The sequence below is a fragment of the Alexandromys fortis genome, unplaced genomic scaffold, assembly GCF_014885135.2.
Source record: "Alexandromys fortis isolate MF-2015 unplaced genomic scaffold, M_Fortis_MF-2015_v1.1 scaffold_214, whole genome shotgun sequence".
NCBI classification, from domain to species: Eukaryota; Metazoa; Chordata; class Mammalia; order Rodentia; family Cricetidae; genus Alexandromys; species Alexandromys fortis.
The window spans coordinates 689,207-703,379 of NW_026068100.1; the positions used below are offsets into that span (position 1 = coordinate 689,207).

Genomic DNA, 14,173 nt, shown 5'->3' on the forward strand with positions numbered 1-14,173 from the left:
ACAAACCTTCCAGAGAGGAAAACAGGCGGTTGTCTAGGGTACAGAAACAAGCAGCAGCTTGGGTTTCTGTTTTGCTGGGATTCTTTTCCTCCAAGGCAAGTCCCCCAGAAGGGGTGGCTCTGCTGAGCTCCACCCTTATTTTCATTGCTTCCCAAAGCTGCAGGGTGAATACAGGCAACTGCTCTAATCACGGTGCTTTCAAAAGGATTAGTTCATTTTCATTTGAAACTGACCTAAGGATTAACGTAGTGCAATAATGACATAATTTGTGGTAGAGGAAATAGGTTTTGGCTTCAAGGGCCTTTGGGTCTTTGGGAGACATGTTGCTACGCAGGCTGGTCTTGGAGCCAGCAGGCTGCAATGTGGAGGAGAGAAGGGACGCACCTGTGGGGTGGAGAGCATGTCCAGGCTCCAGGAACACATTTTGCCATCGGTAGAGACAGTGATGAGGTTGTGAGCATTCTGGGTCCCAACAACATTGACACAGTACACAGGATGCTGTAAAAACATCAACATGGAGGATCAGGGGCTGCTGCAAGCGGAAATGACTGCACCTGAGTGTCAGCGTTACTCTGACAAGGGCTACAGAGTGACATCCTCTGACTAGCATGATCTTCCAGTCACTTGCCATTTGTAAGACTAATTCTGTAGAAGTCCCGAACCAGCTACTAATGTGGAAATACCTACAGCGCTTCACCTTGTGAAGTTGGATGCAGTGCAATAGAACTGAAGGGAATGAGAACCAACGGCTGCTGCTGGGCAGGAGCAAGCTGGGAGCCGGGTTTGGATTACACAAGTAAGTCTACTACATAGCATCGCTTCTAAGCTCAACGTGAATATGAAGAGACAGCTTTATAGGCATAGAACTCTAGCCTTGGAAGACTGTATTACTAAGTCTGGAGTTTGATGCATTCTAGCATTCTAGCCAGTGACACACATTTGATGGCATTGTCTTTAAAAACTGGTTAATACTCACTAGTTTAACTTGAGGAGGGCTGTATTGGTGGTGGACTTACTGCAATAGTATACTTAGTGAGAGAGAATTAGGGCTTTCTTGCATATTATTTCAAAGTCTAAGATGAGAGGTTTATTTCTCAGAATATCAGTTGGAGTTGTACAGAGGCTTAAATTCGGCCTAAGCCTTGACAGAGGTCATTTATACATCCTGGCAGATGAGTAGAATGCACTAGCCATCTGTCAGGACTCTAGAAGCTAATCCTGTTCTATAGAAGTCTACACAGTAGGCTAAAACCATTTGAAGCTGCTCACTAAACACTAAATGGGAGGTTAGAATAAGCAGAACCTAGCGGCAATTTGGGTTAGATTTCCGGCATCTTAGCCACAAGTGGCCAAACCACAGCTTACTCGATGCTTCTCTGTACAAACAGCTGACAATTGAAGCTGGCCTCTTGATGAGTTAGTGTCCATAATACCTAGCCACAGCTACAGTGAAACAGATTCAGTCCTTGGAAACTGGCACTGTAGAAAGGATGGCTCAGAGACTATTATTATCATATAAACCCCTGGTCAGAAAGAGCAGCAATAATCACTGAGTGTAGCTTCTTGGCTGCCTCTTCCTAGAAGTCATCCAAACTCAGCTGAAATACCTTTCCTACAGGGTAGTCGGTGTTAGCATTAACCTGAGGGTTCCCCTCTAGTAGCTGTGATAAAGAAAGTTCAGTGCATTTGAGTCAAAACAACGCAACTATTTGAACATTTTTAGATTACTCTTTCATATCCCACTTTTAATCCCCAGATCTTGCTTTAGGCTAGCCATCCCTAATCCCCTCAAATCTTCCTGGGCTACCTAGTTCTCAACATTTGTTCATTTCAATCATTTTTTTTGTTGAATACACTGCCTTTTATCAGAGTTCCCTAAGGGTAAAGTTCTGAGAACAATACAGGACCATCTACCTGCATTTTGACTGTACAATGTAAAAATATGTGTAGCAATGATTTGCCATTTTAAATACATTGAAACATAAGCCATGTTAATGCATTGCTGGAGTACACTTTTTTTTTATTACCATTCTATTGCCTTTTACCAATGTTGATGGAGTGGCATTCAGTTCCTATGTCTTTTTCATGTTCCAACTGACACTTTCCCATCATTGGCATCAATGGGTCCACCCAATGGTAAGTACAGCAGATATTTGAAAATAAACCTGAGACTGTAGTCAACAGTCTTTTTTAGGTCTTTGGTATTTTGGAACCCAAAGCACTGTGTCATGAAACTTAAGTGATGAGTTATCCAGCAGACCAAGGCCAGAGAAGAGAGCAAATGGAAAAATAGACTCACTTAAAAATATCAGATTTATGCAGGATTGCATTTAGGACTGAGGTCGAGGTAAGAGCCAGCATCTAACTGCTTTCCTTTTCTGTTCTTCGGGTTGACCCATCCCACCTTCCTTTCAAAAAATGGTGCATGCCAGCATACCAAAAGTCATGTGGATGCCAGGGATTTGTATTCAGGGCCTAAAATGCTTGTGCAGCAAGCACTGTACTGACAGAACCATCTCAAGAGGCCTTGCACTTCCTTTTGTGAACCATCTGAGAAGTTGATTTACCTTAGGGCATTCCGATCTGCGACTTCATGGAATCTGTTCTATGTCTTTGGCATTGTGCTGTTGATACACTTCTTCAACGGCCACAATAGAAAGGGTATGTTTTTAAGGTGTTTGTTCCCTCATGTTTTGTTCATGAATTTTTATAAACCTATCATTCACTTAAAAATAACAGATTTAGCAAAACTGACGAATATGTGTGGGTGAATATTCAGCATGTTGCTGCTTTACTTGATGGGACTAATCTTAGAAGGCACTGCCCTGAGTTTAGTTTTCTTTATCCCTTTAGTGAAAGGCATGGCACATTGCTGTGAACTTGAAGGCTACCAGGAGTTTTTAGCAAGAATCAAATTGAACTTTGCTATTAACCACCAAAGCCCAACACATATAACCCAAACTGCAATCAGTTCAGAAGCCTAAAGGCATGGGAGGGAAAGGTCAAGAAGAGTCAGAGAGCCAAAGGACCATGCAAACACATCATTACTTAATGGAAAGAAACAGACAAAAAGGCAACAGTACAACTCATTCTTTCCAATAGAATGACAGCTTGTTTTTATTTATTTTAGAAATAAACATGCTGTGTGGCAGAAGGATTTTGTTTTAATTATGATTTCCTGTTGCCCCAAATACATACGTGTGGTGGGTGTGAAAGGAAACTAACAAGCCCTCCGTGGAGAGACTTCTTTTGGTTTGTTTGATCCTGCCATCAATCAGCCAGGCAACGATGGAAATTGAAAGACAAACACAAAACAAACTGTACACATTGAGCTATGGATTAGACAAAACATAGCAAGAGAGAGGCGAAATGTCTTTGTGTTTTCTTTTCTAACAGAAACAGTGCCACTCAGCTTGATGATAACAACACTTGAGTTGTGATGGCCACATTGTTCATTACTTGGCAGAGAAGTGGTAAGTCTTCCAACAAACTCCTGAGTTTGGAATGCCCCCAAAAGATTTTCGCTAAATCTCGGAACAGTTGGATTTATAATTTCTGAAAAATTGGAAGCTTGTTCACAAATGCACCAGACATCCACAGAGAGCCAAGGAATGGTTTTGTGCTACTCGAGGGGACACCTGCACTGTACTGGTCTTCTCTTGGGCCACAATTTTCTGTTATTAGTTTGGAGAAATAGGGTAGGTGAGATCAATTTCCCAAGATTCCCAAGAACCAATTTTACCTGCATGTGTCTTTGGCCCCAATCAATCAAAATTAGGACTGACTTGGCATTTGCCATTTCCCATTGTCAAACTTAGCAAGAGCTGGAGAATTCCCCTCCTCCTTGTCTCAGCTAAGTGACTAGCCACCCATTTTCTAAGCTGGAATGATCTTGCGGCCAGAAGATGACAGAATGCAGCAACAGCATTAAGGAAATTGGAAACAATGCCGGGGCTGTATCCTTGGGCATAATTTTGGCATTTCAGAGAAGGAACATCAGCTACCCTGAATATCAAGGTAGTGGCGATTGATGGAGACATGCCTGTCTCCTTGTCCCTCCTAACAATTGCTCTTCACACCTGTCATTCTCTTAAAGGAAATGACAGAGCAGTTGTCTTGTGAACACTATACTGAACCTCTTCTACTAAATTATGGGTAATGGTTTTGAGATGTTGACTTTTAACCCTGGGGATTATACTGTCACTATAGACTTCACGTTGAAACACTACGCATTCCAGAATTTTAAGCCATAGTACTCTGTCAAATTGCAAATGAAAAAAGCATGTTGGCGAACGTCCCACACACCATCTCTAGGCATGGTACTTTCTCTCGGTAGTCTATTTGGAAATATATGTTTGCATCTCACAATGCCAATGTGAAGAGGCTTTTTAGGTAGGTACAGGAGACCGTCTTCACTGACGGCTTTTGGAACGTCAAAGGAGATCTTCCTAATTTCTAGAACTTGAAGATTGTTAAGATTATTAGTACATTTCTTGAAAGTTAGTGCTTTTTCTAATGTGGCCCTGGCTGGCCTGAAGCTAAATATGTAGACCAGGCTGGTCCAGATCTCATAGAGATCTATCTACCTGTGTCTCCTAAGAATAAGTCAATGCTTCTTTAACCCTCTTTTTTTTATTATTATTATTTTGAGAAAGAGTCTTTCTCTGTAGTGCAGACTGGCCTCAAAGTTGGAATTCTCCTCCCATTGCCTCTTTGGTGCTATGTTAATCTGACTTTATCTAGTATTCACTAAGTCACACTGTAGTCACTTAGGACTCAGTTCCTATAAGTCATGTCTAATTCAGCCACTGTTGTCCTACGAGCTGCTTCTTCGGGATCTGGGTAGGTCACAGGAGTACAGCAGAAGCTTGACTTACTGTATGTGCAGCAGCTGACAAGGGCGTCCGCTGGACAGGGGTCCTTCGATGACTGCGATTGTCCCAGAGGACAATCTGGCCTGAATAGGTGCCACCAACCACCAAATTCGGATGAAAACGGGCAAAGCAGACTGACATCACCGAGGACTGTGTGGAAGGAAGGAGACGAGACATGGTGAGTGTCCCTGAGCTCTGAGGACTGTGTGGAAGGAAGGAGACACGGTGAGTGGTCCCTGAGCTGCTGCTGCTCTTCTGGATAGAAACAATGCTTTATCAGACAACTTCAGTCTCTGCTAGAGGGCAGAAAGTAATGTTAATTTGACCTGTGAAATACACAGTAGGGCATTTTACACACTGACACAGGACTCCTGAGAGGTCAGCCAATGGCGTTCCCCCTTGAAATCTGAAATGTGAAGTCTTGGCTATGTTGTCAAATAGGCATAAAACCTATCTTAAATCCATCATTGTTTTGTGGTCTATGAAGTTTGCATTGTGGACAATTCCCATCTCTTGAATAAAATTATGATAGAAATCATATTCATTCCCACTGAGGCCCCAACCAAGCAGTTCTTTCTGCTGAGCGCAGCTCAGAGGCAAAGTAATTCCAGCTTCAAGAATTTTAACATGTTTTTTTTTCTTTTCATTTTTTTGTTTTTGGCATAATGTAGCCTTCTAGGAAGTAGCCTGACCTCAGAAGGATCCAACCTGCTCCTCCCAAAGCTCCCTCACCTCCCATGGGCATTCTCCATGACCTTCTCCTGCCCACTTCAGACAACTCTTAATGTTATCCTTTGCCTATTTTAACAAGCAGTCAGAACGGGCCTTCAATCCAAATTGACCATGCTCTGTCATAACATCACAGTGTGGCTTCTGAAATTCCACAAAAGACTACTTGGCCCCAAGTTCATGCGAAACAACATAGCTGAGGCCCTCGAAGGCAGACAACTCCCACATCTGAGACGTTACTTTTCATCCCCGAGGTACTTCCCACATCACGTTTACAAGCTGAGTGAGTGTTTCCAATAAACACACATCGCTCCTTCAGTTAATCGCGGTGAAAAGTTGCTGAGAACTTACTATGTCTAAGGAAGGCAACATACTGAGAATGTTGTAAATAAAGGCATAGCCCTAGCTGATGTGAGCTCTACTAATGGGAACGGAAGAAACTCAGGTTCAGATGAGCAGAGCTACTGCTAGTGGAGGCGTGCCTTCGTGTGAAATAGAGAAAGGTGCCCTGGCATAGATGCCACCGTGAGGGCAGTCACATGCCTTGGCAAATGGAGAGGAGAGTGGGATTTGTTTATCTGCTGTGTCTCGAGTGCGCCATCCTCATGCAGGCTACAGCTTCTACATTAAAGGAGTAGCCATGATTGTGATACTGGATCCCATTAAACCTTAGGTGTGTTTGCGTGCGTGTGTGTGTGTGTGCGTGTGTGTGCGTGAGTGTGTGTGTGTGTGTGTGTGTGTGTGTGTGGCAGCTGAAGGTCCAGGGAAGATCAGTTGTAGTTAGAGAAAAAGCAGAAGACTTATAAAGTCTTCATGAAAGGGGGTGTACTAGACCTTGAAGTCTTTGAGGAAAACCGAGTAGGTACAAAAGAAAAGAAACACATTTCCGAGGGGCGAGGTAACAAGGGTGGATTGAAGGTTGTTGAAGAACAGCCTGCTACCTGATTGGGCTGGAAGGGACCATGCGAGAAGCAGAGATTTTGAGCAAACAAGCATCAAAACACTCTAACTGATAAACGAAATAGTGATCAAGGAAAACTGTGACTTGTTGGTGACGGGAAAGCTAAACTCCTTCCTCCCCTTTCTCTCCTTCCTATTTCCCTTTCTCCCTCGACCCCTACCCCTGCCTCCCCTTCCTTCTTTCCTTACCCTTTTCCTTCTTACCAGCATCTTTCCTTCCTTCCTTTCTTTCTCCTCTCTCCCTCTCTCTCCCCCTTCCCTTCCCACTGGTGTTTTGAGACAAGGCCTTTCTCACTATGCTGCCTTGGTTGTCCTAGAACTCACTGTGAAGATCAGACTGGCCTCGAACTCACAAAGATCTGTGTGTCTTTGCCTCACAAGAGCTGGGATTCAAGGTGTGTATCACCACATCGTGCACAAAGAACCCATTTCTTAATAAGAACAAGAAATTAAAGTGGGTCTGTGTTCCTCACAAGACTCCCTAACCAGAAAGTGTCTTGGGCCCTCTGAAGGAGCAGAAAGAATGTAGACTGTTTTTCAATGTCAAGTTTTCCCAGTTTGAATGATTTTCAGTTTCAATTCCTTGAACACAATTCGACAGAGAACATGCCCATACCCCAATCTGGTTTTCATAAAGTCTAAGAATAACTCTCAATAATGACGCTGAATTAGAGAAAAAGAACATAATGCCGGTCAGCTTCTTGTTTTACACATCCCACAGAAACGACTCTTAGTTTTCAATTGATGAAATGCTTATGTTCCTTGAGCTATGTTGGAAACTTGAAAAAACGAAAAAGCTTCAGCGAGTCTTAAAATCATCCAGGTGGTATCGCCAATTGAATTTACCAAAGCCCAAATCAATATGGATAAAGGAATGTCATTCAGTTGGAAAAACCTGGAATTCAACCACTTGATTGCTTCCCTCTTTCAGTTAAGTTCCAGCAAATTCTTCTGCAAGTCTCACAACGGTTTGTTGCTGGAATGAACTGGAGGAGAGCAAACAGTAAGAGGTACTTCTGAAACTCACAGACAGAGCTAACAATACATTAGAATCCACTCCATGGGCTGGAGCTACTTACTTGTCCATTCACTGGCTCCATATTCATTCATTCATTCATTCATTCATTCATTCATTCATCAGACACTTAGCACTGAGATCTGTTAAATCATTTCAGAACGTTCCCAGCATCATCAGGCCCTGCCTGGGATGCAGAGTTCTATTTACTTCAGTAAACCATCAAATGGATGTTGCAGAAGAGTAACCCCACACTGCGGTATGGTTACAATCACCACAACTAACTTGGTTTTTCTGGAAAACAATTTTTATGACATTATTAAAAGGAATAAAAGAGACCTAAACAGAGAACTCTCAACAGAGGAATTTAAACTGGCTGAAAGACACTTAAGGAAATGTCCAACATCCTTAGTCATCAGAGAAATGTAAATCGAAACAACTCTGAGATTCCATCTTACACCTGTAAGAATGACCAAGATCAAAAACAGTGATGACAACTTATCCTGGAGAGGTTGTGGGGAAAAGGAAACACTCCTGCATTGCTGGTGGGAGCACAAGCTGATACAACCCCTTTGGATGTCAGTATGGTGATTGCTCAGAAAATTAAGAAACAACCTTCCTCAAGACCCAGTAATACCACTTTTGGGTCTATATTCAAAGGATGCTCAACCATACCACAAGGACATGTGCTCAGCTATGTTCATAGCAGCGCTTGGCATAGCCAGAACCTGGAAAGAGCCTAAATGCCCCTCGAACAAAGAATGGATAAGGAAAATGTGATACATTTAACAATGGAGTATTACACAGAAGAAAAAATAATGACATCTTAAAATTTTCAGGCAAATGGATGGAGCTATTGGGTGAGGTAACCCTGATGCAGAAAGACAATTATTACATGTACTCACTCATAAGTGGTTTAAAAGATAAAGCAAAGAAAACCAGCCTACAAACCACAATCCCAGAGAACCTAGAAAACAATGAGGATCCTAAGAAAAACTTACATAGATCTAATCTACACGGGAAGTAGAAAAAGACAAGATCTCCTGAGTAAACCGGGGGCATGGGGACGATGGGAGAGGGTTGAAAGGGAGGGAAGAGGTAGGGAGGGGAGCAGAGAAAAATATACAGCTTAATAAAATCAATAAAAAATGAATAAAAGCCCATATTCTCATTTTATCTGGCATTTAGAAAATGAAGTATAGTTAGGCTCATCAATTTTACTTGTCTTCCACACACCGCATCAACCATAGCCTCACATAACTGCACATACTACAAACATTCCCTCTCCCACTTCTATCCACATGAGCTAGGTTTGTGCATACAAAGCTTAGCAGACTGCTCTAGGGTTTGCCACACTCGCTATGCTATTACCATTCATTTGGAAACACCGAGGCAGTGTGGTCTTAACAGCTTACATGTAAAGTTTAGTTAGAATTTGGTCATTTCTTAAGCAGTTCTTAAGACCAGTGTCAGAGGCAATGGTGGCAAACATTTGCATGATTGTCTTAAATTTTTAAAACTTTTCATCCAAAGCATAGATGCCTTTAGACCCACCGATGACTCTGGCAGTCAGAGTTCTTCAGATTTGGGGAATTTTGCATGGAGCAGGCTCAGAGGGGGGTCTGGGAACCATCTGAATCCCCCTGCTGCTCGTGCAGCTACTGACGTCACTGCTGTGGCTGCCTGACTGTCATGGAATTTACTAACTGCCAGTGGAAAGCTCATATGGCGCTATCATCCACCCACTTAGAGCTGTCTGGTAAAAAGGAGAAAAATGCATCTCAGGAAAAGTGGTTGACATGTCTAAAAAAAGAAGATGGGTTATTAGTATTTTTTTTTTTTGCTGTCCTCATTTTTAGCAGCATATTTTCCAAAGACAATTATCTTGGAAAGTATTTTATTAATATTAATGTTGGTTTAAAGTTTGCCACTTTCCTAGACATTAGGGTTGTATGTTAACTCAGTTACTTAACATTGTAATAAGGCATTATTAAACTAAGATTAGGGAAACTTAGGTAAAAAAATTAATTGGAATCAGGATGTTTTCTTTTTTTTTTTTCTTTATCTTTCTGGGCTCTATCAAGATACAGTGGCCCAACCTAGTATTGCATGCTTGTCATCCCAGTCCTTGGGAAACAGAGGTACGAGCGTCAGGAGTTTAGGGCCAACCTGGGCTACATAGTTAGAGCTGATCATGAACAAGAAATCAAACACATGTGTGTAAAGACATTCTTACATTTAAAATTTTCAGTTACTCTATTTTGTTCTTTAAAGTGTTAGGTACTTTCTTTTGAAAAACTATGGATAGCCTGACCAATTCTAACAGTCTAGTCCTGTGAGAGGGGGATTCATGGGGTTGGTGAGAATTTTTGGACAATGTTAACTGTTTCATCAAAGTAAATGTTCTTGACACTCCAGTTGAACTCTGTTTTCACAAAGCTCATGATTTCATTGATGTGGCCATGTTGTTGGTCAAATCAGAGGCCTAGAAATATGATAAGCCTATATGTTAAAGGCTTGATGTAAAACTGGTGACCCTAAATCTATTCCACACAGAGGCGGTGTTACAGGGGGATGTGCTTCCTCACAGCACACAGAGCACAGTTCTTCCAGATCAGGTCAGGGACCATCCCAACACTGTGTGAGGGGCAAGTCACCTCCACTGGCGAGTGTTGGTATCTTCCACAGCTACGCTTGCCCTGAGACTGTTGAAGATACGTCTTACTTTTCAACCTTGAGCAGATTGCCTAGTTATAGCCATCTCTCCAAATCAGCCTCCCCATCACCCATATTGTCACATGTCCCCAAATGGACGTCCTATTAGACAAGGCTACACATCCATACCCTCTGTTTCAAGAGAACTCAGTTTGTTTTGCCCCCTTCACAGAGGAATTCCAAAGGGGGGAGACTCCACTTTGGGTGTCGCCCTTCACTCACGGCACGCCACTGCCTGCAATTCAGTCAGCCCAAAGTCCTCTTTAAGTGGTTGTGGAGGCTGTTTTACATTTTGTAGAGTTAATCTAGGCCAGCTTAGGGATCAGACTCCCCCTTAACCACAGACCCATATACCGAGGGTGAACAGCCCTTGGTCACTGCTGTCTGGGAAGCTTGCCCTCTAGGTTCACATTTGATCTCGTTCCCTGTGTCCTTCTGTGGGTGGCACTCTGCCCACTCCATAGCCGCTATGCCTGGGTGGGAGGGATAGGGGGTCCTGCGTTCAAAAGCCTCTCCTATTTCAAGTACCATCTCTTCTGGGGGAGAGGTCGGTCCCCAGGGATGGAATGGCCATATTGTTGCCAGATGCTGTCTAATGGTGGCTGACATTTTATTTGCCTTAAAGTAAATGCTTAACTGTCAGAAGGCCCGAGGCAGACAGATCAGATCCATCTGCTTCCCACTGAACTACTATATGTTTCTGAAAGGACACAAAAAAACACACACAGAGACATTTCTTTTGTTAATGGAAACACATGTAATTGGAGAAGGTTGCTACCAAAGGCTCATGTGTGGAAGGCGTGAAGGTGATGAAGCCCGCAGGAGACGTGAGCTGACATTCCCCTGGAGATGGAGGGCGAGGACCCTCTTCTCCCATTCATGTCCTCCCTCGCTCCCTGACAGTTGGTGCTGGCATGTGCACTCCATTCTCCCTCAGAGCAGTGACCGTGCACGCAAAGCTGTTAGCTGACTGGTGCGGGACCTCTTCGGCAGGGACTGAGTTAGCTGGCCAGTTACTTCTCACCGTAGTTTGCACTAAAAGATTAAAGCAGCTGATTCTAAAATGTGATTTCTTCCAAATTTGGAAACCAACCATCCCAACAAGCTGCTTTAGAATCTGTGGAATTGGCAAGCCCTTCTTTCACTAGTGAGACCCTAGCATGTACACAGTAGGGCTATGCACCGACAGTACAAAGGGCAGGAGGCATCTGCAAGCATCGAATAGTGGAGAAACTGGAATGTTCGCTAAGCTGCTAGTGGGGATGCAGTGGTACAGCTGCTTTGCAAACTGTTCTAGTGGCTCCTCGGAAGACTGAACTGTTGTCATATGACCCAGCAATTCTACTCCCCTGTCAATGTCCGAGAGCACCAAATACAGAGGTTTACATCAAAGCCTATGCACTAATGTTTGTAACAGCATTGCCACAACTTTCTAAAGGCAGAAAGAACTGAAATGCCCATCCACTGAGGAGGAGGCGTGTAATATGTGACAAGTCCTTGTGAATGTTGTCAGCAATAAAAGAGCATGAAACACTGTGCGAGCTGTACTATGAATGAGGACTGAGAGGACTACTGATGTAAGAACCAAGCCAAACAAGTCACACAAGGATAAGTGATAGCCACACATCTTTGGAAATTTGCTAAGAAGGCAAGGAGCTGGAGATGATAAATGTGGATGTATGGTACATTAGCCAGGGTTTACTCGAAGAGCAGAACTAATGGGATAAATATATATGTGTGTGCATATGTGCATATATATACAGATGTATATGTGTGTGTATGTATTTATTAAGTCACTTTAAAAAGAGTAACAACAGCTAAAATCATGTCTATGAGGCTGAGAACCTAGTAGTTAACTCAGCCCTTAAAGTTGTATGCCGCTGAAATCCGAATACTCCCGCTGCAACTGTCTCTCACTTGGAGGGCGTGTGTGACAACCAACAGTTACCCAGTGCACAAGCTGGGGTGCCCCAGTGGTCCCAGTCCGGCCCTGTAAGCCTGGAGGTTTGCTGGACGGCAGTGATGCTGTTGTCCATGATGGAAGATTGGAAACTGGTGCTGTCAGTGAAGGTGACATCATCATCATCATCATCATCATCATCATCATCACCAACAGCAGCAGCACCAATGGGGCAAACAAATCAACTCCTGGCAAGAGGCAAGGCCAAGAAGCAAAAGTCAAGATGATCTTCCTTCTGCTCCACTGTTTTCATCTGGGCTCCTACCAGGCGCCACTGCCTACAGGTGGAATGGATCTTCCTGCATCTGCCAAGGTGGTGGGGATAGTTCTTCAGGTGAAGCTTCCTAGTTATTTGTAGCGAGTTGAACCCCAAACCAATTGTGATGTATGATATGTGAAATACGAATCATTTTAAAAGAGTGCGGATGTGTTTCGAAATTTGTGGACCTACCGGCCTTCTTAGTCTGGGGAAAAAACAACTTGATCGCTGTGATTGCTCTTTGTTCAGGTAATTATTTTTGAGCATCACCTCTGGTGTCCATGCCCAAAAAGGCTCTGATATGGAAGGATTCGCAGATTTCTAGGTCCCATATCTAGAGCACACATGTGCGTGGGTACACAGTATACAGAAGCCAGAGGTTAGCAATCATTTCTCCTGCTTATTGTTTTGAGACATAATCTCCTGACCTGGAGCTCACCGATTAATGGGCCTGGACAGCCTCTCCAGTCTCTGCCTGCAGGGTGCTGGGGTTGCAGACACACACCCTTGTGTCAGGGGTTTGTATAGGTGCTGGGGATTTAACTCACGACTTCAAGCATGTTCAGCAGGCACTTTACCAACTGAGCAATTTCCAGCCCTTATTTTTTGACACATCTTTAAAATTATTTATTTAGAAAAAAAAATGACAGAGGCTAGATTGATGGTCCAGTGGTTAAGAGCACAGGCTGACCTTCCAGAAGACCTGGGTTCAGTTCTCAGCACCCAAATGGCACTCACAACTGTCTGTAACTCCAGTTCCAGGTGATATGGCACCTTTACACAGATACATGCAGGTAAAACACTAATGCACATAAAAATAAATGAACCTTAAAAAAATAAACGTAAAAAAAAGAGGTAAAACTTTTCGGATATAAGACTTACTGTCCTGACAATTTGGCCGCACACAGTTCCGTGTCTCTGAATATCCTCACAGTCCTGTCCCGCCTGTGGCAGCTTTCCCTCCTGCCAGTGAGAGCTATGTTCCCATTCAATACTGACTGTTCTTTCCTTCTCTTCCTTTAACCTCTGGGAACCATCCTGCTACTCTCTGGCTATAATACTGGATATCAGTGGAATCAACTGTGACGTATTTGTCTTATTTCTATTAGCATGAATGACATCCCCTGGTTACCAAATGGTAGCATATATAAAATTTCCTTTTTTTAAAAAAATGCCTAATAATGATCCATTGTCCTTATTCATCACATCTGGTTTGTTAATTTGGCTATCTTATCAAACTTGGGTCACCTTTTCCATTCAGGTTTTGTGAGTAATGCTGCCATGAGGATATATCTCTTTGGGGTATGCTTTTGATTCTTTTGGGTATATATTCATAAATAGAATAGTAGGGTCATATTGAAGTTCTATTTGTACTTTTTTTCTAGAACCACCATATTTTTAAAAATACTTTTTAATCACTTCCCATTCTATAATAAAATACATGATTTCTACTAATTTCATTTCTTCTCTGATTTTTTTGTTTTCAATAGTAATCACCACAATATTGGTTGAGAGCTATGTAAACATTAATCTTTATTTATTTACTTTTGAGATATTGCTATGTAACACATGCTGCCTCTAACTTGCTATCCTCAGCCTCCCAAGTACTGAAATTACAGGTGGATCTCAGTATGTTGAACTTAGTAATTTTCAGTGATAAG

General features: G+C 42.7%; 1 protein-coding gene across 2 annotated transcripts in view; it reads right to left on the reverse strand.

Annotated features, from left to right (window-relative positions):
• Nucleotides 1–14,173, reverse strand: part of Dync1i1 (dynein cytoplasmic 1 intermediate chain 1) — a 300,797-nt gene that overhangs the window by 58,152 nt on the left and 228,472 nt on the right. For both annotated transcript variants that reach the window (XM_050123836.1, XM_050123835.1), the window contains exons 10-11: nucleotides 4,878–5,024; nucleotides 385–498 (exon numbers count right to left, since the gene is read on the reverse strand). In XM_050123836.1, the coding sequence (XP_049979793.1) occupies nucleotides 385–498; nucleotides 4,878–5,024 (261 nt within the window). The remainder of the gene's footprint in view (nucleotides 1–384; nucleotides 499–4,877; nucleotides 5,025–14,173) is intronic.